Source organism: Alligator sinensis, unplaced genomic scaffold, assembly GCF_000455745.1.
Source record: "Alligator sinensis unplaced genomic scaffold, ASM45574v1 scaffold61_1, whole genome shotgun sequence".
NCBI lineage: Eukaryota > Metazoa > Chordata > Crocodylia > Alligatoridae > Alligator > Alligator sinensis.
Genome location: NW_005841986.1, coordinates 736741 through 759710, shown reverse-complemented (window position 1 = coordinate 759710; position 22970 = coordinate 736741). Strand labels below are relative to the sequence as shown.

The following is a 22970-nucleotide window of genomic DNA, read 5'->3' as shown; positions in this document are numbered from 1 at the left end:
ACAGGACTCCAGATGTGGCCTCCCAGTGCTGAATAGAGGGGAAGGATCACTGCCCTCCATCCGCTGGCACCGCTCCTGCCAACCCAGGATGCCGGTCACCTTCTTGGTGGCACACTGCTGGCTCCTGTTCAGCTTCTTGTCCCCTGTCCCCCCAGGTCCTTTCCTGCAGAGCTGCTGCCCAGCCTGTCACCCCCAGCCTGCACCGGTGCAGGGGATCGCTCCCTCCTCAGTGCAGCACTTTGCACTTGTCCTCGTTAAACCTTGTGAGTTTTTTTTTGGCCCAATCCCCCAGTGCGTCGAGGTCACTCTGAACCCTCCCAGCCTAGCCCATTTCGATAGCTACCAGCGTAGGCAGAGCTGACCAGCAGAGACCCGATGATGGACTGGGGAGGGAGGGGCGGGGGCACTTAACTCCATAGATCGGCCCATTATTTAAATTTCAAGATGAATATTTATTTTTCTGATTAACCCCCTCCCCCTAACCAGCACCAGGCACAACTCCCCCCGCCCCGCTCCCAACCAGCCCATCCTCTGCCCAGAGCCACCTCCTGATTAATTAGAGCGGCTCCTAATGGTAGTCGGGGGTGGGAATGGAGGGGGCTTGCCCCCCTCTTCATCACGACCCGTAATGAAACCGGGTGCTGGAAGGGGGCTTCTGCCGCATCCAAGACCCCACCCAGGGCGAGGAGCGGGTGGCCAGCACGAAGCACAGGGAGCAGAGGAAAGGAAAGGGAATGGAGGAGACGCCTGTCTACACTAGGGCGCCAGGCCCCGGGTCCATCCCTTGCCTGGGGGGGGCCCGTGGCTTCCTCCAGAGCCAGGACCCTCCACACCACCATCCACAGGCAGCGGAGCCTGGGAGCTGAACCCACTTTCCACATCAGTTTGGAGGACTCTGGCAATTGCTCACACGTTCATTTTCTTCCCGTAACAGGGTGAAGAAAGGTGGTGTTTTAAAATGCCAGAGAGCTCTTTGTTCCCACTCGCTCTCAACTGTTAATGGCGTTGCAGGTCCTCGTCCGTGCCATGGCCAGCAGCAGGGAAAAAGACACGAAAAGAAAGGTAAAAAGCAGCGCCGGGCTTGTCTGCAATACGGCGGGAGTCTGTGCATTTGAGCCAAGGTTTGCAACGAGGGCTTGGGAAATAAGACGTGGTGGCAATGGGCAATAGCACTGTATTTGGCAGCGGGAAGCTGTTTAAGCAAGCTCATTAACAGGCCAACAGCTACAACCCTTAAATTGCAAAAGGAGACAACAGCCTGCTAAAAAAAAAAAAAGGCCTGGTTAAAATGGGAGGTGAACGCAGCAATAAAAGATTTAAATAAATGCATGAGCAAAGGGGAGCGGATAGAAAGGATTCTAAGTTAGCCGTCATGAAACGCAGACACTTGATAAGGGAAGCAAAAACTATTAATGAAAAAGAAAACCTCTAAGGCCTATAGGTTTTATGATAAGAAGGATTTTTTTCCCCAGTAGTTTGGAGTTCAAGAACTGTTAGCAAACCTATAGCTGTGTTACTAGAAAAGGTTGGTAAGTCTGACTGAAGATGCAGAAAAAACTGTGTTTTGGATTTGTTCTGCGTTTGAAAAGAGGCTCATTGAAGCATTTGTGTCTCACCAGGACCGGGAAATGTCTTCTGTCCCATCAGCATCTAGAGAGGATGTGGACGAGCAACTGCTCAAACTGAATGCTTTCAAACTTACACTCAAGAGTTTTAAAGTGATTGGCCGAGGAGCTTTCTGAGATCTCACAATTCGTTTGGGAATGGATCTCAGGAGGTCGCATCTAGTCCAGCCCCCTGCTCCAAGCAGGACCAGCCCCAACTACATCATCCCAGACAAGGCTTTGTCTATCCAGGGCTTAAACACCTCCAAGGATGGAGACCCCCATGCCCAGGTAACCTGTTCCAGTGCTTCACCACATTCCTTGTGAGAAAGTTTTTCCTAATATCCAACCTCAACTTCCCTGGCTGCAACCTGAGCCCATTGCTCCTTGTCCTGTATCTGCCCCCACTGAGAACAGCCCAGCAGTCCAGATACCCATGATGCTTTTTTTTTCTTTGGATGATGAAAAATATTGGGGAAGTTCCAGGGCACTTCAGAAGAGCTAACGTTGTGCCAGTATTTAACAAGAATAGCGATAGGCCAGCGCCCTTGATCTTGGACAACATCGCGGATAGGTTGTCACAAGACCGAGTCAAGTGCATAAAACACTTTTTACTTGGCAGTACTACGCCGCTGGGTAAACTTGACTATGCTGAGAAAGGCAGCATAAACCCCCCCAGCCAACATGGCTTGGGATAGAATAGGTCTCATTTTCTAATGAGATCATAACTACGATTGACCCCGGCTAAATCGTAGCCTCCCAGGGCTGGGACGAACCCAGAGGCTCACCTGGTCCAAACTCCTGCACGGATGCTCCCAAATCATCCCTGTCCAATGCTGATCCAGCCTCCTCTTGAAAACAAAGCATCGGTGTGACACTGGACTGGGCACTGCGCAGCGTTCAGGTCCAAATATCAGCGTTACGGAGATCGGTGGGGCATCCATCCACGCACCTGATTCAAGACCGGATCCCCCAGACCACAGCAAAGGTAAGGAGGATTTCACTGTGCCCGCTTTCTGCAGCTGCCGCCTCCACATCACCCAGCACGTGGGGGGCGCGGTGCTGCCTGGACCCTGTGCCCCCCTCACCCCGTGACCCACCACCCAGGTTTCCTGGCATCTTTGCTGGTCTTTCTACCACACGCTGCTCCCGATTGAGGCTTCCTAACTCATGCCCACGTTCCCGCCGCCTGCACCTTGCACCGCATCTGAGCAAACCTATTGCTCTGCTGATGGGGCAAGGGCTGCAGAGGCTGCCGCAGATTCAGAATTCAACCTCGGGTGCAGACGGGGGTCTTGGTACCAGCTGACGAGCCAGAGGACAGGCCCAAGGCCCTGCTTGTACCTGGAGGAGCTGCTGGGAGCCGTGCCCAAGCTGGAGGGTGTCCCAGGCTGGTTGTGCATCACGAGGTGTCCCTCCAGCTTGGCACCGGGCTTTTTGAGCTGGGCTCAGTCATTTAATTTCCTAGCTGCATGAGACGGTCTGGAAGCCAGGCTTCCTGGTGCCCGGGGAGAGACACCTCAGTGCCGCCTCTGCAGGGTGCGATCATCCTTGGGGGCGTTCAAGAAGTGCACTGAGGGTCTCAGCTGGAAGGCAGGAGAGCATTGAGGCCAGGGGATGCTTTGCTTGACCTACCTGAGCTCCTGGGAGCATCTCCGCACCTTCCTGTCGGTCAGGTCCTTCTCCCCGGGGGCAGCGCGGTGACCCCATTGGGGACATGGAGCTAAGAGCCCTGCCGGGGGACACATCCTGAGCCTGGAAACTGAGCTCAAGGCCCCCGAATGCCAGGCCTCTGGTTCTGGCTGTGCAGCCACCAACCTTGTCCCTGCGTAGCGGGATGAGGCGCTCTCGGCCGCCCGCCCAGGAGAGGCACAGGCTTGCAGAGGACTGGGGACAGAGCGCTCTGGCGTGCATTGGGCTCGGGCAGTCTCGCTTCCAGGGCAGCTGCCAACTGCTAGTACAGACACTGCAAGGAAAGCCTGTGCTGTCCCCCCTGCCCCGGGGCAGTCTCTCTCAAATTGCAAAGCTACCCCAGCCCAGTCCTGCCCCCGACGCCCTCATTCCCATTAAAACCAGGGGGCACGGATGGGATGCAACACCATCCCTCCACTCCCAAGAAATCCCGCCCTTCCTCTCTAATGGGATTTACTACTGAGGAGCGTAAAAAGATGACTGCAAAATCATTTGGTGTTACTGGGAAACCACTGCTACATGCGCTGGGTTGTATTTTTTCCCTGGGCCGTTTCTCTCGGCCTCTCGATTTGGGCGGCCCCCGCGCACACGCGTGCTCCCCACAGATGCCGGGAGAGATTTGGCTGAAGTACCTGTAGACAGAAGCCGTCCCCGTGCTTAGTTTTGCTACCTATCTAACCCGCTAATAATTGAACATGGATCATCCAGCAGCTCCGAGCAGCGCCGTGAAGCCCATCTCACCCCATGGACCCCGGCCACAGAGCAGAGGACACCGCTATGCAAATACATTTAATGCACTTGGAATACACGAGAAGAGAAAACGTTTAGTGAGTCACAAAAATATTACAAAAGTCGCGTGCGGGGGAGCCGTGCCCGGCGCCACCGGGCCAGGGCAGGAACCGACGTTAGAAACTAATAGAAAATAGTTCAAAGCCTCGGCTAGTTCCACCTCCGTCTCTCTCTTCTGTAAAAAACAAAACAAAAAAGGCCAACTACAAAGGACCGACACGCTGGCTCCTTCCGCGCCGAGTCTGCAGCGTCCTTAGGATCCTAGTAAGAAACACGCGCGCGAAACAGATGAACTACAAAAAGGTTCACCTTGGCTGGAAGCTGCGGGAGCAACCCCGGCGGCCAGCGTTCGGGCTGGGTCCGCTCACGTCGGAAACCCTCGTTACGGCCGAGGTGATCCAGCCCGAGCGCGGCCGGAACAGGACAGGGTTAGTGTCATCCACAACAACGAGCTCTATCCCTTTAAAGGTAGCTTGGTAGGGAAGGAAAAAGCCTTTGTACCCAACCCGGGTCACCGGAGAGAAAAGGGTTTTAACCGGCTCCCTTCCTCCGTCTGGAGTGTGAATATGGCTAATCATCCTCTACGCACCCTGCTCGCTGCTCCCGACCGCGCTTGAATCCAAACCTACCGGGACTTTCAAAGAAGGGCAGAGGGCTCGGGCCTGGATTTGCTCGTGAAGGCTGCTGGGTGAGTACCTGGGCCGGGGGGTCACGAGTCTGGCAGTGCTGAACGAGATCCAAAGGACAAGGATGAAAGGGCAGCGCCTTCCAGCTGTGCCTGGAGGACACGGTCACCTGCCTTCCCCCTCTTCCTGCCCTCAGCTGGGCTCTCGTTTGCCCACGCAGGTGCGAGCCTCGGGTGACACTCAAGGTAAAAGGGATCTAAGGCCCAGCACGGAGACAGAGATGTCCCTGGCCCCGATCCCGTCCCTATCCAGCAACTAAGAGCCCCTGGGCGTGCATCCGTAGGAGCCTCCTACCTGCCACTGCGCTGCAGCAAGACAATATTCAGGGAGCTGCACTCAACAAGGCTGTCCCTGGGCCCCGGGAAAGGAACAAAGAAGCCATGTGGATTCCCGGCTTTGCTAGGAAAAAGCAGAGCTCAGGGAGGAGAAAGCCGTGCTCGTCAGACGGAGCCATCAGCCGCGAAGAGCGGCTCTTACAGCGCCTTCAAAAAGGAGAGAAAACGATTTGGAGCGATTTAAAAAACACAGCGGTGCTTCATGGTGTGCTCTGCAACCATGTCACTGTTATTAGGGACCCCCAACCGCCGCCGGGAATAATGAGGTGCACGCGACTGCTGAATGCTTTGGCCACCTCCCGTTACGTGGCAGGGGAAACAGGCGCCTTGGTGGGAAGCTCAAAACGAAGCTCCTCGGCGAACGTGCCGCTGAGCGCGACTGCGATTCGACCGTCTAAGCAATTTCGGAAGAAACAGAGTCGCGCTGGAAATGAGGAAGTGCATTGCACGCCAGTTAATCGCCTGAGAAACACAGGGCAGGTCAGGCCTCCGTCACCTGCAGGCTGGCTTTCCATCTGAAATTTTGGACTCGCGTTGAATGAAGCTTTAGGAGGGGAGGGGGTCCAGGAAGAGCACACACCGCGATTATAGGAAAAGGTTACGAAGGCAATCGGCTGCTACTGAGCTTGCTAGAACTGCAAGGGCGCCGATGACCTAAATTAGGCTTCAGATGCCAGGATGCGACGCCTCGGAGCCAAAGCCATCAACATTTAGACACTTTTCTGGGGAAACCTTTCCCCTCCACTCTCGTGGTGATTATTAAGAGGAGTGTGGGCATGGAAGAGCCAGCTCTGCCGCTTTACAGCTGAGCTGCTCCTGGAGTTGAATTCAAACGAGAGCTAAGGCACCGCAGTTACAAGGCCCCAAGGCCGGCTCTGACTTTGGGCACAGACACCAGGTACAGAGAGCGGGTAGCAATGAAGGTCCCTTTTTCACCTGATCTTTCTAACAACAAAAGCCCCGAGAAAAAGAAGATCAGGAGAAAGGTCTCGAAATCAGAGGCACTGGAAGAGTTTCCCCGGGCAGGGGCTGGCAACCAGTCTCACCGAGGGAGCAACCCGCACAAGAAGTGGGGCTCGCTCAGTTATTGAGCCCGCAGGTTTGCACCTGGGGGCAGGACAGAAGCAGCAGGAACTTCTGCAAACCCCGTTAGCGATTAAAGACCGAGCCGGAAAAAACCACATCGTTGCTCTTGTCATTGCGTTGCTACCACAGTTCACAGACAGCATCATGTCAGGTGAATGCTCCTGCTCGCTCAGTGAATCTTAAATGAAGTTTTGATACAGATTAAACTAAAATCCCTTCTTTATTCGTGGTGTTTTACGCTGGGCACTTGCTCTGTGCAACCCCACGGGTCTCCGGTGTCGGGCTTCTGCAGCATCTGCGACAGGGGAGCCAGGAGACTACGGGGGAGCGGGGATTCCTCAACGAGGAGGAAACGCCACGCCGTTTCATTTCCAATGCCATTAATGTGCCGTCTGCGGCCATTTGGGTTTTGTGGCATCCAGGTCGCAGATCTCCGAACGAATGTACGAAGGCGGCAGGATGGGAGCGGCTGTTCTCAGCCAGCCCGGCTTGGAAAACCCCCGCAGGGTCCACCCAGCGCATTGCCCTTTTTATACCGTTTACTCGTTAAAAGAAAAGTCTCCAGGGGGCTCTTTCTCCACACACACCCCCTCCTCCAGGCCACTGACCAAGACAAAAGCTGGCTACAAGTATGTCGGAATTTGAGATCCAGGTCTCTTGCCAACTGAACAAGTCTTTGGCACAGCTGCAGGCTTCAACGGAAGAAGAGGAAAGGAGAGCACTGGGGGAAGAGTCCTTGAAATACTGATCAACTTGCAACCTCCTTGCTCTAAAATCAAGAGACAGGAGTGCGATCCTGGAGTTGCAGGCTGCCCTCGCCTGCAAAGCCCGGTCAGCGGTCAACAGCAGGCTGGAGAGTCTCCTCTTAGCAGCAATTTTAGCTTCTAAACGACGTAGGAGGATCCCAAGTTCACCCGTGGAGACATAGCGTGACTGGGCTGTTGGCAAGGCGGGACGAACAGGGCTTGCGAGGCAATGTCTTGGACACGGAGACACCGGTCACATGTCAGCTGACCACATCATGTGCCGGACTGATCTACAGATGTGATGTGTAGCATGCGGGAGTCTCCGAGGCGCACGGTGGGTCCAGCCACGACCTCCACCCATGAGCATGGATGCAACATGCGTGTGAGAGGCAGAAGTGAGGAGCCCTGCCGGGAGGAGGAACGTCACCTACGTGTGGCACGTGCTTGGCTGCCTTGCAGAAAGGTTCACGTGGCCCCAGGGGACTTAGGGCAGGAAATTTCAAGCTCTCAGAGTGGCACCGAGCTTAGCGACGGTCTGCCCCTGGTGATCCCTGGGAACAGCAGCACTTGACTGTCCTCATGTTGCTTTTCCATGGAGATGCGAACCATCAGCTTCTTTTGGTGCGATTACGGGCTGCCATGCATGTGAGCTCAGCAGTAAGGGCACGACTCCAACTGCCCACGTGCCCATCACCCTGCTGGACCCAGATACAACTGCTCGTTCTCTTCCACCGTGATCCGGGGGCAAGGCTGGGACATATTCAGGCCGATCTCTGCCCTGGGGCCCCTGGATGTGGGCCCACGATGCAGGAGAGAGCACGGGCACACACAGACTATTAACCGGGACAGTGACTGCAGCCAAGTATGCCTAGGAGGTGAAGGCTGTCGCCGCCACGTGCTGGCTGGCACGTGCACATTCGAAGTGGTGCTCTTTGAAGCAGGATTTTGAGATGCTCCTCGGAGCTCAAGTGCTGTTATCAAGTCCCTGTCTTCTCCGCTGGACCCAGGACATGCTGATAAGCAGCATGGGGCTGGGACCCAGATATTTGCAAAGCCCTTCTGTGCCCAGGGAGTGTGCCTCCCTCAAGAGCTGCCAGTGACACTCCTGGGAACACCGGCTCCGCTGTGCCGGGACCCCCTCCCAGCAAGTCCTAGGCAAACTCCTAGCTCCTACACTGCTCCTCAGCCAGCATCAAGCAGCCCCGAATAGCACTGCGAAGACTAACAAAATCCCCCTCTACCCAAAGGAACCTGAAACTAGAAGCGATGACAAGGTCCATGTGAGTTTTGGCTGTTGCATCAGGGTGTTAGGATCACTGAAGGCCTCTTCACACGGCCACAGAAGCAGCCACGCTAGCTGGAAGGTCGAAAAGGGCAGGGAAGAAATCTGGACCCACCTACTAAGAGGAGAGGGATTTGCTCTGAAACACCAGCTCGGGAGGACGCCTTAGGGCCAGAGAACACCCCACCCTGGCAGCGAACAGGCCAGTGTGATGGCCTGCAGCCCATCGCCAATGAAGCTGCCATTAATGACCTGCTCTTCCATGCCTAGGTGCAGCCTGCAGAGCCTTATGCTCCGAGACCCAGCCGCAGCCTGGCTCCCCCCAGCCGCAAGGTTCAAGGCCTCAGCCTGGGGCTGGAGTCCCAAGACCACTGCAAAAATGGCCATTGATTCAGGGCCACCCCTCTCAGCAATGGGCTGAGCGCACGGCAAAGCCCAGGCTGCTTATACAGAGGAAGAACCCTGAGCGCAGAGGAGCAGCTCTGCAGGCAGGAGCGCTCAGCAAACAAAGGGATCCTGGCATCGCGCACAGAACATTTAATCCGGGGATTACGTGCTCACACCTGGCAGCCTGCGTGTGCGCAAGGCACCCACGCCCTGGGCTGCAGCAGGGGAGCTCTGCAGCCGGACGAGGCAGTGGGGTCTCACGCTGGCTCCCCGGAGCCCAATCCGTTGCCCTCCCATGGGCGCCAGCTGCTCCTAGGAAGGTCGGCCCCAGGGAGCCGGGGGGGAGGGAAGGGGCTTGACGTGGTCCGGTTCTGTCTGGGCTGGGTGTGCAGTGGTTGTGCGGCCGTCCCTTCGAGGTGCAGGAATAGTCTGTACTGCATTTGTTAGCCTGTGAGTCACTGGGTCATGTACAGTCACGTGGCTCTCCCAGATGGCACGGGGGATCCAGCTCTACTGCAGCGGGTTGTCGAACACGGAGTCTGGTAAGATGGAGACCTTCAGCTTCTTTTCGGGCCAGCTGTATTCCTTGGGAAGCTTAAACTACGAGGCAAGAAAAAAGCCCGTTAGTGGCCGGCACCACAGGCCAGCCCGCGTTACACAAGAGCTGTTACCCAGGCCGGCAGCCCTCCAGCTCACAGCGAAGCAAAAGGCCGCGCGGGAAGCATTTCCCCATCAGTGTATCTTGGACCGCAGTGGACATGAGATAATGTGGCCTGTGTCTCTGTTGCCAAAGTCAAGTTGGGAGGCTGCAGCCCCAGCATTGTTTACTTCCTCTGCCGGGTGATTGTTCCCATCGCCACCCCTGGCCCCAGTCTCAATAAAATCTTGCAAGGGGCAAGTCTCTCCCCTCCCGCTTCAAGGGCTCTGTTTCCTCCAACTCTTCCCAGGCCCCATGATCCCCTTTGTTTGCTTTAGAGCAAGACTCCCAGGGACTGGAGAATGCTGCCTCAGGGGCGGGGAGGGGAAAGCCTCTGCTTTGCGGAGAACGAATGGCTGCAGGGGCCGAGCAGGGGTGACCGCGTTCCTGAGCTCACTCGAGACCCAATTTATGCCTAGGCAGAAACAGGACAAACCCCACGACTTCCCTAGCATGCGGACAGGGCCGCTAGCTGGGGGCTGGCCCATATGCCATCCCACAGTGCACCGCATCCTGCTGGGGGGTCACCTCAATGCGGCAGGGGGAAGTGGGGGCCCACAGCCTGAGGAGCACTGCCACCACCGTGCCAGGCAGCCCTAATGGGAACAGCTTTGCTGTGGGCTGCGCCGAACTGTGGCAAGGAGAAGCCACATGAGCCGCTCCCCTGTGCCCGTGCAAGGGGTGGGCAGACAATTTCTGCCTGGAGGCCAAGACTAGGCAGAGGGGGTTGGGGGGGACCTGCTGTGTTGCAGCGAGTCGGAGGCTTCCAGAGGGCTCATGAGTGGGTCTCAGAGGGGGAACCGAAATGCCAAGCAGGGCCACAGCCCGAGGCAGGTCCCGGTCGTGTGTGGGGCATGACGGTGGCCTGGCTGTCCCCAGTCCTGTGGGCTGGGGCTTTCAGATGAACACTGCAGCACTCCAGGCCTGCCGGCTGCAAGGTGCCCAGAGCTGCTGGGAAGAGGCTTTGGAAAGCTGGGGCATGGTACACCCAGTACTAAGATCTTGTTGCATCTACAGTCTGGGCCCAGCTCACGCTGGGAACTCACCAACACCTGCAAACCCGATTGGAGCCAGGACCTAGGGAGAGGAATGGGTGCAATACTCATTCTCTGTCCCATAAGGTGCTTTGAATGCCCTGTCCCCTTCTGGGTCTCGAGCTTGGGCTCACTTTGCCCTGCCAGTGAGGAACGACCGGTGCGACGGACACGGCTCTGCCACTGCCTGCTGCATGCTGAGCTTGCACCCGACACGCAAGTCGTGCCACTGATTTAGGTTGTGGGCCAGCTCAGCCCAGGGGACCCCCAGTCCAGAGGCCTGAACCATGAAAAATGCAGCAGCGAAGCCTCCTTGGAGCCTGGGCTGGGCCTCCAGGAGGTGGGGGTTCCTTCCACTGCACAGCTGGAGTGGGGGACTGTCCCTCTGCAGCTCTCACTGGGTTTTCCCACCTCTGCCGCTGGATATCAGCAGCTGCCGGAGGCTACGGAGGCAGCACAAAGCAGGGTCCTGTACCTGACAAAGCTCTGGCCTTCCACCTAAAACCTGTGCCACTGCAAAGTGGGACAGGTTCCAACACAGCTTGGGCCCTTTGCTTTTGGAAGGAGCCGCAGACCGCCAGCTAAGCAAGCCTGGGCCACAGGCACTGCCTGGCCATCCTATCTGGGATAGCGGACGCCAGTGGGAGAGAGCCCGGGATCAGGTTCGGAGGGCTGAGAGCTGGCCTGACAGCGCGCCGGGTGCTCAAACCCCACCGGCAGCTGTTCCTGCCGCACGTAAAACCCGTTGGGAGCCAGCTGGGGATGAAACAATTAGAGCAGGGAGCGCTCTCTGGGAGGGGGCAGCCGGGAGGAGCCGTGCTACCAGTCCTGGGAAGTTTCCTTAGCGTCCGCAGGGAGCTGTAAAACACAGGATTAAAAATACCACGTCGCTCCTGCCCCTGCTCTTTGAAGCGGGGTGGGCTGCCTCCGTGGGGCATGGGGAAGGGACTGAGGTGCTAGGTGAAAGCTAAGCTTTCCGGAGCCGCGGTGGCTCAGCGCTGCCTGGCTGGCGACGCACGGCTGTGGGCGGCCAGTGGGTCGGACGGAGGACAGGCGGCAGGTGTGAGAAAGCCCCTGTCCAGGCCCCCAGACCGAACACGGTCTTTGAAGTGCACACAGGCTGCTGCACGCTCGGTGGCGGAGGGGGGAGACAGGAACAGCGTGGCCTTACTTCCTCCGGAGACGTCAGGTCCTCCAGGTCCTCCAGCATCCTTTCGACGAACTCTTCGGTCAGCAGGATCTGCAAGCGAGACACAGGCCGTTATTCTTTGGTGCGAGCTGCCTGCCAAGCTGCAGGCTCCTTTCTTCTGCACAGAGAGGAGACTGTACTTGCTTCACTTTCTTGGCAGCACAAAGGTGGGAGGCCTCTTGCTCATGGTGCTGCTGCCCCCGCCAGTGCCAGCGAGGCTCGGATTATCAAGCAATCGTCTTCCCCTGTCAATTATCTCCCTGTGCCTGAAAGGATGAGGGAAGGGGGAGGCAGAGGAAAGGGTCGCAGGAGGTAGTGGGCGATGAGAACATTTCTATCTGGGGCACTGAAGTGAAGCCTTGCATTTAGCTGTGTTACAGCTGGGGCAGGGGCTGGGCAGCCTGGCACCGGCAGGGAGTCTGCCTGCTGGGCACTGCCAGGGCTCTGCTCCGGAGAGCACGGTGCCATTAACAAGTCCCACAGGTTGGGATATGCAGCAGGGCTCTCGGGACCCTCCGACTGACCCTTCCCTGTCTCCACTGGGTCCACCCATCACCTGCCCCTGAAGGACAGGGAAGCCTCCAGCTTGAGTGCCTTGGGCAGTGGCTTCTGCCTGCCCAGCTGGCAGCGGTTAATGCCAGGCCCCAGGCGCCCACCAAAGAGACCGCAGGAGTCATCTGCTGCATCCTCCCCTGCAGAGGCAGGTTCAAGTACACCCAGACCAGCCTGGACAAGCTCATCGCCCAGGCACTGCCCAGCCTTCCCGAGTAACCTGCCCCAGCGTGTCATTGCTCGTGTGATTATAACAACTTGGCTTTTTTACTAACGTTTTTTTAAGCCTCCCCCCCCAGAGGCGCTGGTGCTGCTGCAGCGCAGGCTGGGGATGGGGCTGGGCTGTGCCAATGCTCCTGCTGGCACTGACCCTGCAGGGTCCTGGCTGGAGGGTCTTGCCCCTGCGCTCAGGCTCAGACCGATGCTGCACTTGGGAGTCAGGAAAGGATTTCCCCCCCGGTCAGACTGGTACAGACTGGCGGGGATGGGGGCCTCTGCCCGGGGTCTCTCAAACATCTATGAACAACCTTTGCTGCAGCAGGACGTTGGCCACCGCAGCCCCCCTGCTTTCCCTGTGGCAGGGGCGGGTGTTATGTCTGGTGCCGTGTCAGGAGTGACCGTATAGTTTGCCAAGAGGGTGGACAATGGATGTCTCTGGGGTCTGATAATGCCACAGCCAGGGGTTGGACTGGATGCGACCTCTGCAGGTCCCTTTCAGCCCCATGGCTCTAGGATTCAGTGACTTAGCATCTTGCCCAAATCTCGCTGGCTGCAAGCTCTTGTCCTTCCCCAGCAGACATAGAGAACAACTGATCGGCACCCCTCTATAAACACCTTTATATACTGGATTTTTGTGTCTCTGTCTCCCTCCACTTCTCTTTTCTAAGGAAAACCAGCCCAGCTTCTTCAGCCTTCCTGTCCAGGGCAGGCTTTCCAAAACTCTCGCCATTGCTGTTGCTGTGCTCGGGACCCCCTCCTGTATCTTCCTTAAGTCTGGGATCTGCTTCCACCCCTGATCTTCCCTGCCACCTCGCTGCCCTCTTTTGCATTTGCTTTCTCCTCCCAAAATGCAGCACCTGGCATGCATCTCACCCCCACTCCATCAGCCAAGTCTCTCAAACCAATACTGAACAGACCCCGAGCGGACCCCCCAGAAGACGCCTGCTCAATGCAACAGGGAACCCGGAGAGTGATTATTTCAAACCAATGTACAGCCACACCTGACCGCTCAAAGGGTTGCATGGGAAGCCCGTGGCCTCCCATGCGAGACTCTCCGATTCAGCCAGACGGGTCCAGAAGGGAAGGCACCGATCCCTCAAGCTGCTCTTACCAATTGCTGACAAAATCAAGGTGTCCCTGGACCGCCAGCCCCTTGGGGCACGGGCCCTGGGCCAGCACCTGCAGCACCGCAGGTGAAGCGATGAGAAGCTACGACACCTGCGGATTGGAGACGCCAGTTTGTTGATGGACGAGGAAGAAAGCTGGACAGAAACCAAGGGGGCTGCTTGCTTGAGGCCACCCTGGCTTGCGGGTGGGGAGTAACCGAAGGGTGAGCTCGGTAGCGAGGCAGGGAGAAGAGGCCTGGGTAGGGCACTGTGGCCCTGCGGGCAGCCGTGAGTGACAGAGCGGTGGGTGGGAGGATGAAGAATGCGACCGATGGAGCAATCTGCCCGGCGGCTGGGAAGGAAGGAATCAGCCGTCAGAGCAAGCAGAGGTGGGACAGGAGAAAACACGCATTAGGCAACAGGACAAGACGAGCCAAAATTAACGAGGCGGGACGGGCAAGCAGGGGGCAGCGAGAAGGCTGGCTCTGGCACCAGGAATCAGATCCAGGGCGGGGAGGGAAGGAGAGACTCCAGGGACTGGAGGGGCAGGACAGGGGAAACAGGCTCTCGGAGGAAGGAGTCTGTCTGCCAGCTAGAGAAAGAACGGATGTGAGGAGCGGGCGAAGTCCGCGGGGTCAGAGGGATGGGCACGGTCCATGCACGGGCTGGGCAGAACAAAGGGCGGTCGCGCCAGCTGGGGATGAACGTTAGCAGGAGCCAAGTGATGCAAACAGGCAGTCGACCCATCTGAACTGAAACAAGACAACCCTATGCCCAGCCCTGGACAGGGGACCGGAGAAGGAAGCTGGGGAGCATGCGAGCGACCCCGTGCTTAGGGCATGCTACTGTTTCCAGCAGCCTTTCTCCCCTTGCAGAAGAGAGAGGCCACCTTCTCGAGGCAGCTGGGAGCTCACAGACACCTGAAGAGGTCTAGGAGGAGAGACGCAGGTCCCAGGCTCAAGCCAGCCTCTCCTGTTACCGATAAAGGTCAGGAGGCACCAGCTGGACGGATTTCCACTCCAGGGAACAGAAGGCGGAGGCTGGTCCTGAGACGCTTCTAGTGCAAGGCACGCAAGGCTGCCTCAGCCCCTCCTCACGCCCACTTCCCGAGCTCGCACGTGGCAGGCCCATTCCCGCAGAGCTCTTAGCGTGCGCACAAGGCACGTGTGATATCCAAGGTGACATTCCCAGCAAATAAACACCAGTGACTGTTTGTCGCGGCTCACTTCACATCCGCCGGGACTGAAACCTCTGCAGCTCCAGTGGAACAAACAAGCCCTGGTCTTTGCAGGCTTCAGACCGGGACCTCGGCTCTTCCTTGGAGGAGGTTGCAGATCTTGGCGACGGGACGCTGCTGAGAGACGGTGAACGTGGAGCGGTCGCTTTGCTCTCTGGAGATCGGCAGAGACTCTCGGTTGTGATGCAACGATGGGAAAGGCTTGTGCAAGTCCCAGGCCAAACGACAGGGTTTTCAGCAAGGTCGGTGCTGGCTCGGCCTTGGTCTCTGAGCACAGCTGCTCTGCCCTGGCAGCTCCTGGGACGTGCCGGTGTCCCACTGGGCTCAGGGAGGCTTCAAAGACTCACCACACTGGCGCTGCGCAGACACTGATAGACTCAGAGCAGTGAGGCTGGATGGGATCCTCCAGAGGTCACATCTGGTCCAAGCCCCTGCCCGAGGCAGGATCAGCCCGGTCCAAACCACCCCAGACAAATCCATCATTTGAACTTTGTAAAATGACAGCTCCGCCTTGGCGATGCCTGCCTGCCATACGCACGAGGAATGGCGTCGGAGCCCAGATGGGCCTTTCAAAGACGCTTCCCTCCACCCTGCCCAGCTACGGTCAAGCAGGGTCTTCACTGGGGAACCCAAGGCCTGATCCAGGGGCGGGGGCAAGCACCTGCAGCCCCCAGGGAACAGGGTCAGGCTCCATTTTATACACGACCGGTGGCTCTGTGAATGTGCCGCTTATTGAATCAACAGGGCAGCTCCAGGCCTAAAACGCGGGCAGCCTCCTGCTTTCAGGAGGCTCAGGCCCATTGCAATGGCTTGGAAGCCTTAACAGGGAACAGGCTAGTCCTGACCCATGGATACAGCTTCCCCAAGTTGCTCATAAGCCTGGCCTGGCTGGTGAGCGTCTGACCACAGGAATCACAGAGCAGCCAGGCTGGAAGGGACCTGCAGACGTCACATCCAGTCCAACCCCTGCCTGGGGCAGGATCAGCCCTGTCTGAACCAGCCAGTGCAATCCATAATCTAAACTCGGCACAAGACGAACGTCATCCCTGACACAACACCAGACATCACATCTGAACCTGCCACAGGGAAAGCAAAGGAGATACCTTGTCCCACGTGCTCTATGCTACAGGCAGTCCCTGGCGCATCACCAGGCCCATCCCTCGCTGGTCTCCTCTGTCTCATGTGCAGAGCGGCTCGGTGTAGAGGCTGTTTCTCCTGCTCAGCTCGTGACATGTCTTGCCCAGCAATGCAGTGGGGATGCAGGCCCTCCAGGGCCATGCCGCTGCATGAATTCACTGCAGACTTCCCCTCGGCCTCGCCGTAGCTACCCGAGGGAGATCTCTTCGGTGGGCAGCTCTGCTGCTGTGCCCCTGGGAGGCAAAGAGACCTTTCTCTGGAAGAACAGGTACTTACATGTGCCCTTGGGCCCAGCTTGCTCCAGTGAGTGGTGTTACGGTCCCAGGGCAGGGGAAATACAGACTGACTGCCATCCCTTCCTTCCTGTGACATCCCTACTCTGCTGGGAGAGCTTTCAAACCCGCCTGGCAACAGGGAACAGGGCAGTTTGGAGCCTGCCGGCATTGCTGTCGATGCCCCGCATGGGGTTGCTGCAGTGCCCGCCACAGCAGCCTGGGAAGGGAGATGACAATAGCCCATACACTATTTAAGGTTGAGGCAAATTCTCTGGGATGCCACAAGCGGTACTGCTGCATCTGGCTGCCCTGAGGGGCATCCCCATCTCCCTGGGGTGAGGGGACTCACCAAAGCTGGTATCTGTTCTTGGCCTGGCGTCCAGCCTGCTCGCTATGACTTTCCCTCTGGGAGTCTGGGCGTCAGGCTTCATTCCAGCAAGTGCTGAATTGTTCATACAACGTGGAATAGCATCAGCGGACTGAGAGCACTCTCTTCCCCCAGGGATACGTACCCAAGAGCTTTGCAAATGGGCACCATCCTGGGAGGTGGGAACCTGGGTTCATGTCCTCCCTCGCCGGAGGGAATAGAGCTTGGGTCTCTTAGCCTAACCCCGAAGGGACCAGGCACAAAGGAGAAGGCAGCGACCTCTCATCCCTTCCTGCCACTTGGCAAGTCCAGCGCCTCGTTTCCTGCCATGTTCCTATGAGCGCCCGAGACAGGAGGCCGGTCTGCTGGCAGAGCATCTCGTTCCAACAGGAAATAACATTCCTCAGTTTTTATTTCAGTCAAGAAAAACCAAAAAAATCCCCCCAAAAACTGCGCTCTGGTTGATGCACCTGACTGCTCCTCGGGTCAGCCGCTGGGCGACGCGCACGGCCCCACGTGCAGAAAGGCCTCGTGGGCCGATGCTGCGGCTGCGTCCCTCCAGCTCCAGGAAGTCAGACGCTCCGTGCAGAGCATACGCGCAAGCCCTACGATGGACTGAGCTGGTAACCAGTCCTGGTGTTAAGGGCACCAAACGATTTTGAGCAGAAGGCCCTGTATGATGTTGTGTGCTAATGGCTAAGTCTGACTTCTGCCATGCCCAGGGGCCTTGGGGGAAGAAGGAGATTCAGTCACTTCAGAGACATGTTCAAGGACAACACAATTCAAGGGTATTTAAATGTTTTTCCAGCCACCCTCTGAGAAGGTGCCGCGCTGCAGAGGGGAGATCCCAAAGGGGCCCTGGTGTGGAGGAAGTCGCTGTGCTGACCCGGTGACCTGGAGGCACTTGGCCTTCTGAAAATCACCCTATGCACATGTCTATTGGAGACTGGCAGCAAAACTGAGGTCCATCGCCCCTGCATATGCCCCAGCCCCATGAGGCTTTGCCAACCACACAGAACATGCTCTGACCCATGCTGCAATGGCCGGGCAGAGCTTTTCCTGCGCTCGTTCTTCCCAGCTACTACCGCTGTTACTGGCAGGGAGCCTCTCCTGTGCTTGCTGGCTTCTCCTGGAGCTCCAGGCAGAGGTGGAGGATGAGGAAGTCACCGAACTGCATGCAGAGAGCTCAGGAGTGGAGAGAAGTGGCGGACAGTGAGAAAGAGAGAAATGGAGGGAGTGCAAGGATGCGTAGGGCAGCAGCACAAGGACAGTCTGCTAAAGAGCCCGGGCCCCAGAGTCTCGGCATCCATTCGGCGCCTCGCACAGAGCCGCAAGCCCACTCGTGCTGCAGGTGACAGCCGTCTCTGCTGGCTGTTCACCCCAGGGTCTAGAACGGCTACCAGGAAATGGCCGGTGTGGGTTGCAAATCCTCAGTGCTAGCGACACCCAGGTGCAGGGAGTCTGCTGTGCAGGGCGGACTGTTTGCTTGGGTTTTTCAAAGGAATAAATCACATACCGAAAGACCAAGCGACGAAATAATTCGGGCGGCAGACACGTCAGGAAATGCCGGGATTTATGCTGTCCTCGTAACACGACATTGGTCCACCCGTGGGCATCTATTTCGGTCGAATCTTTCACCACGCTGTCCTTCCCGCACCCCGGGGCCTGTCTCACTCCGAGCCCAGCACCATGCTCGGGGAATGGACAGCCGCTCGTTACTGCTTTCTATCCTCCTCATGCAATCCGCTGCCCTCGGCCTGTTCAGCGTAACTGTACAGCATCGAGTACTGTGGATGCACGGTCTCCATTACTGCATGGTCTGAGCACCTCCCAATAGTTAGCAACCGTGGCTAAGCGACTTCACCAAGGTGCCGCCAGACGTCTGAACACGGGTCACCGAGCTCCAAACCAGCACTGTAACGACTTCACCGACCTCCCTCTCCCTCTCAAGATGTATAATTATGACTGGTCTCCTGAGATTTCCTGTAGGGCTCGTCACTGTAGTATCAGTGTTTCGCCAACACTAATAGATTTAGTTTCACATTATGCCCTTGGGAAGGTGGCATTTCTGGCTTTACAGACAGGAAACGGCAGCTGGAAGAAAGGGAAGCTGAACCTGGCAAGCGTTCATTGCATCTGGATGCTGCTTACCCTGATACAGTTCGGGCCTGACTTTCCGAAGTAGCTCCTACAGGCCTCGGATTCGGTACTCCGAGAAATCAGACCTCGGAGAGCGAGGAACACACGAAGGGTGGTCACTGGGTTTCGGTGCATCACACTGAGACTCAGCAGCAGAGAGGGGATCGGTCTCTAGGGCAGCATCTCACAGCCACAACCAGATCGTCTCTTCTCCTTCAGCGATCCCCTGCTTCAGCCACAACACACCTACCGGCTTCTGCAAACACGTGAAGCAACAGCCCTCCAGAGAGCAGCCTCCTTTATTATGCAGCCCTCATTCATCCCTAGAGCAGGGACCACCCATCTGCTTGGAGTGAGGTGCAGATACAACTGTATGGGAGTCTCTAATTAGAGACTGCAGCATAATGCACCTGCATAAAAGGAGCCGAGTGATGCTGGCACAGGCACCCTTCGCTCAGGTATTTCCTAACTTCTTGGCATTTGCTATTGCAACCGAACGTACATCCTCTTGCTCTGTATAGGATCACAATATGTGTATCGGCTTGAATGTTTGAGGGCTCCTGCAACAGTCTGATGTGCAGCATTTACTCTGCCTACGATCAAAGGCTCCAACGTCGCCTTCCTCCCTAGAACGACAAGTGCCTGGAGCAGCAGGAACAGAAATGCTCTGAAGGTAACGTTCAACAAACCTGCGTCACCCCTCTGGGGAGAGAACACGCTCCACGTGAGCGAGGAGGAGTCTGCTTCGGGCCAAGCGAGCAGGGAGCTCCACGTGAAAGCAGAGTTTTTGCATAAGCGTGTCCCAACTCCAGGGGTTGGAAAACGAAGACTAGTAATTCCCAAAGGATGATGCACGCTGACAGGCTTCGACACAAGCATTTATGTGCATTAATTAATGATCGGGGCAAACTTGATTGGGACAGATTGGATTTGTGCTGCGTTTCAGCATCTGCCTGAACTCACTTGAATGAGGGAGGATAAATCAGAATCACAGACTGTGAGGGCAGGAAGGGACCTCCAGAAGTCATATCTAGTCCAACCCTTTGCTCAAAACAGGCCCAGCCCCAGCTACATCATCTCAGTCGAGGCTTTGTCTAAACAGGTCTTAAAAACCTCCAAGGATGGAGAGTCCACCACCTCTCTGGGTAGCCTGTTCCAGTGCTTCACCACCCTCCTAGTGAGAATGTTTTTCCTAGTCTCTAACTTCAACTTCCCTTGCTGCAAGTGGAGCCCATTGCTCCTTCTTCTGTCATCTGCCACCACTGAGAACAGCTCAGCTCCATCCTCTTTGCAACCCCACTTCAGGCTGCTATTGAAGGATGCCTCCACTGCTCTCATCTCCCCGCGAGTCAGCTTACAGACCCAGCTGATTCCCGAGGAAGCACATGGGATGGATGCTGCAAATCCAGAGAGGCTGCCCCAAGAACCCACGATGCATATTCATGCTGTCCTGGGGTTGTTTTGTATCAGCACCCCTTAACCTTTGGGAACTGCCACCCTTAGCAGGGTGCCAAGATGGGCACCACTTCCCCTGGCTCCACTGGGGCACTGACTTATCCCCGGAGGCCAAAAGGCGATTTTGCTAAGCACTGGGTGCTGCTTCTGCTTTGGGCAGCCACTGCTGGGGGCAGAAGCTAGGTGGGAGTCTTCAATCACACACAACATGAGCATGTCGTGCGTCAGAGGCTGTCGCAGGAACTGATGGATACAGAGGGTCCGGTGCGAGCCAGGAGGACTCCCCAAACGGGTCTGCATCTTTGAATCAACGCGATTTCCTCATTCGAAAATACATGACAGGGTAGAAGGAGCTAAGCAATAAACCAGCTTGACATGCTGGACCTTTAATGGAATTTAGTTTCTTACACCTAATTAAACGCTACTTAAATGAAAAATACTCAGAGTCCTTGGGAAAGGCGCCAGCTTGACAGCTCTGGAGGATGCAACAATTTAATCGTCCCCAGAGCGTGAACAGCGGCTGGGCAAGCTTCCCTCTGCACGCCCCTGCCTACAGGCTGCAAACCTGACCCGGAAGGAGTGTTGATAGGAACAGGGCACTCGGCTTTTATTGTTTTTGTGAGTTCTTGCCCCTTCTGTCGAGACTGCTAAAAAAGACGGCGAAGAGAGCAGCTTGCCACGGGGTTCAGGTGAAACGGAGCCTGTCCATTAGCAGTTACCAAACTCGTGTTGTCAGCTAAACTTCCACCCAACGTTGGTGACTTCCAGCCCGCTGGGACTCAGGCGAGCCGGAGCTGACAGGCTGCACAGCACCTCTCTGCATCAATCCCACCGATGACAGACGGGGCCGGAGTGCTCTGCTCCGGCCCGTGAGATGTAAACACGAGATGCTGTGTTTAGTCTGCAGGTTGGACTGTCACGGAGGTAGGACTCTGGACTGACAGGAGTCAGCAGGCGATGGTGGCTGCGTGGACTCATGGCCAGGATTTCTCAGGATCCTTCCCCAAGGGATGGGGGAAAGTCCACAGCAGGAGAGGCCCCGTTGCTCCCCAGCCCAATGGCTTATGCTGCTCTGCCGCAGACCCTCACTGTCACCGTGCTTTGCTTTCTGCCTTGGGATTTCTCCTGAGCTGGTCGGTGCCTCTGTGTCTGGGGGCTCAGCTGAGCAAAGAGGGGCTTCCTCTGTACATCTTGCCTGGAGGGCTTTGAGGGATTAAACCAGTCCTGGCAATCGAGGCCAGGGCTCTTAAGTGGCATGTCTTCCCTCCCCCCTTAGGCTGAAGCTAGAAGGACTGGGCTTAGGACCTTCTTCCTTCGCAGGCTATGGCTCACGCATGTCGAGTCTGCATCCTCAAGCACCTGCCTGTATTATGTGACGTCCTGCATCTCCCGGAGGTCCACTGCCTCTCCCCACCGCTGCTAGCTCCGATCTGAAGGACAAGGCGAAACCAGCAGGCAAGGAGCAGGTCATGGCAGATGCTCCCTAGCAGAGGAGGCAAGGTGGGGCTTGCTCCCCTGAGAAGCTTTGCCTCCCCTCCCGGGGGCAGGAAACCTTTCCTCTCTTCCCAGATGATCCAAGTTAGTCATCAGTTTCCAGGTGCAGTCACTTCAAACGCAGCTGGTTTCACAAGGGTTAATACTAGTTACATGCCTGAACGGCGGCCTAATTATTGCCATTCCCCAGCTTTCAGAGGTTATGGGACTGCTCTACACATTAATACACTTCAAGATGCAGTGCAAATGCAAACAAACTCTGTTATGCTTGGAGTTAACGCAGTCACAAGATCTTGCATGTCATGTGTTGGCAAACACAAGACCCAAGCAGCAAGTGACCCACCCTTAAACCCGACTGTGCACTGTTAATCATTAGAAGAGAGCTGGGCTTTCCAAGCCACACAGTCAAAGCGGGTAGCGTCTTCGACAATGTCACACGTGGGGTCCCACACACATCAGTTCTTTTACGAGTTGCAAAGATCTGCGTATACGGTTCCCTCCAGATTTGTGAATATGTGCAGGGTAATGCCTTGAAAACCTGCCACGGCCGGCTTAACTGTAACGCTGGAGCAACACGTTGCACCACCGGGCCTAAAATAGCAGCGCGCCTTGGAGACAGCACAGGGAAGGGAGAGATGCAGCTTGTTGCATCCAGTTCTCCTGGAAGAGGGCTTTCCTGCACAGACACAAACGTGCACCTGCTTGGCTAGAGTTAACATCAGGAACTTGCTACCTTTCACCACAGGTGGATCTAGAGCTGAGTGAGAACAACGCGTGTTGTCCCCGCTTGTCCTTGCCTGATGGCTGGCCTGAACTCCAAGTCCGTTCTGCCTCTCTGAATCCCCCCATTTCACTGTGGCAGCAGAGGAAAGGAATGAGAACAAAGAGAGCTTGTGAATGCTCTGCGAGCCTGAGATGCAAATGGCTGTTTTCTTTAAATAAATACCGTACCTTCTCACATACAACACGTCCCCAAACAAAACGTGCATGTCATTTTTGAAAGGCAGAACGAAGGAAAAAGATCTTTCCCTGTGAGCCTCTGTCGAGGAAGGGGAAAGGGGCCTGAGAGAAAGCATCCATCGCTGGCAGCTAGGGAATCCAGCATGGAGCACGTGGAGCTTCTCTTTTGCTTTTCCCTGACAGAGGCTTTAAGCATCAGAAACTTCTGTAACCATCGCTCCTCATTTATAATGTGCACCCCAATTTTCAGCAGCTGGATTTTGGGAAGAGGGGGTGTGTGCGTTATGTGAGACAATACGGTACGAGTCGAAACTGCTGAACAGTGTTTGCTTTACATTCCTTTCCTACAACTGGGAATAGTTCTGTGTTTCTAATCGCTTTTGGAGCTATTGAAGGTGCTGCCTGTTAATCATCACAAAACTTGCAACAGGATGTGTCGCCGTGCTATTTTTAGGGCAGGGAACTTTGAGGGCTTCGTAAAGGAAGAAGGTGCAAGAGGAAG

General features: G+C 56.4%; 1 protein-coding gene across 1 annotated transcript in view; it reads right to left on the bottom strand.

Moving 5' to 3' along the window:
- Nucleotides 1–4057: 4057 nt before the first annotated feature.
- SUFU (SUFU negative regulator of hedgehog signaling) overlaps nt 4058–22970 on the bottom strand; it is a gene marked incomplete at its 5' end in the record, with an annotated part of 112723 nt that continues 93810 nt past the window's right edge. Inside the window, 2 exons of the mRNA XM_006021310.3 lie at nt 4058–9207; nt 11510–11578. Coding sequence (XP_006021372.1) covers nt 9118–9207; nt 11510–11578 — 159 coding nt within the window. The remainder of the gene's footprint in view (nt 9208–11509; nt 11579–22970) is intronic.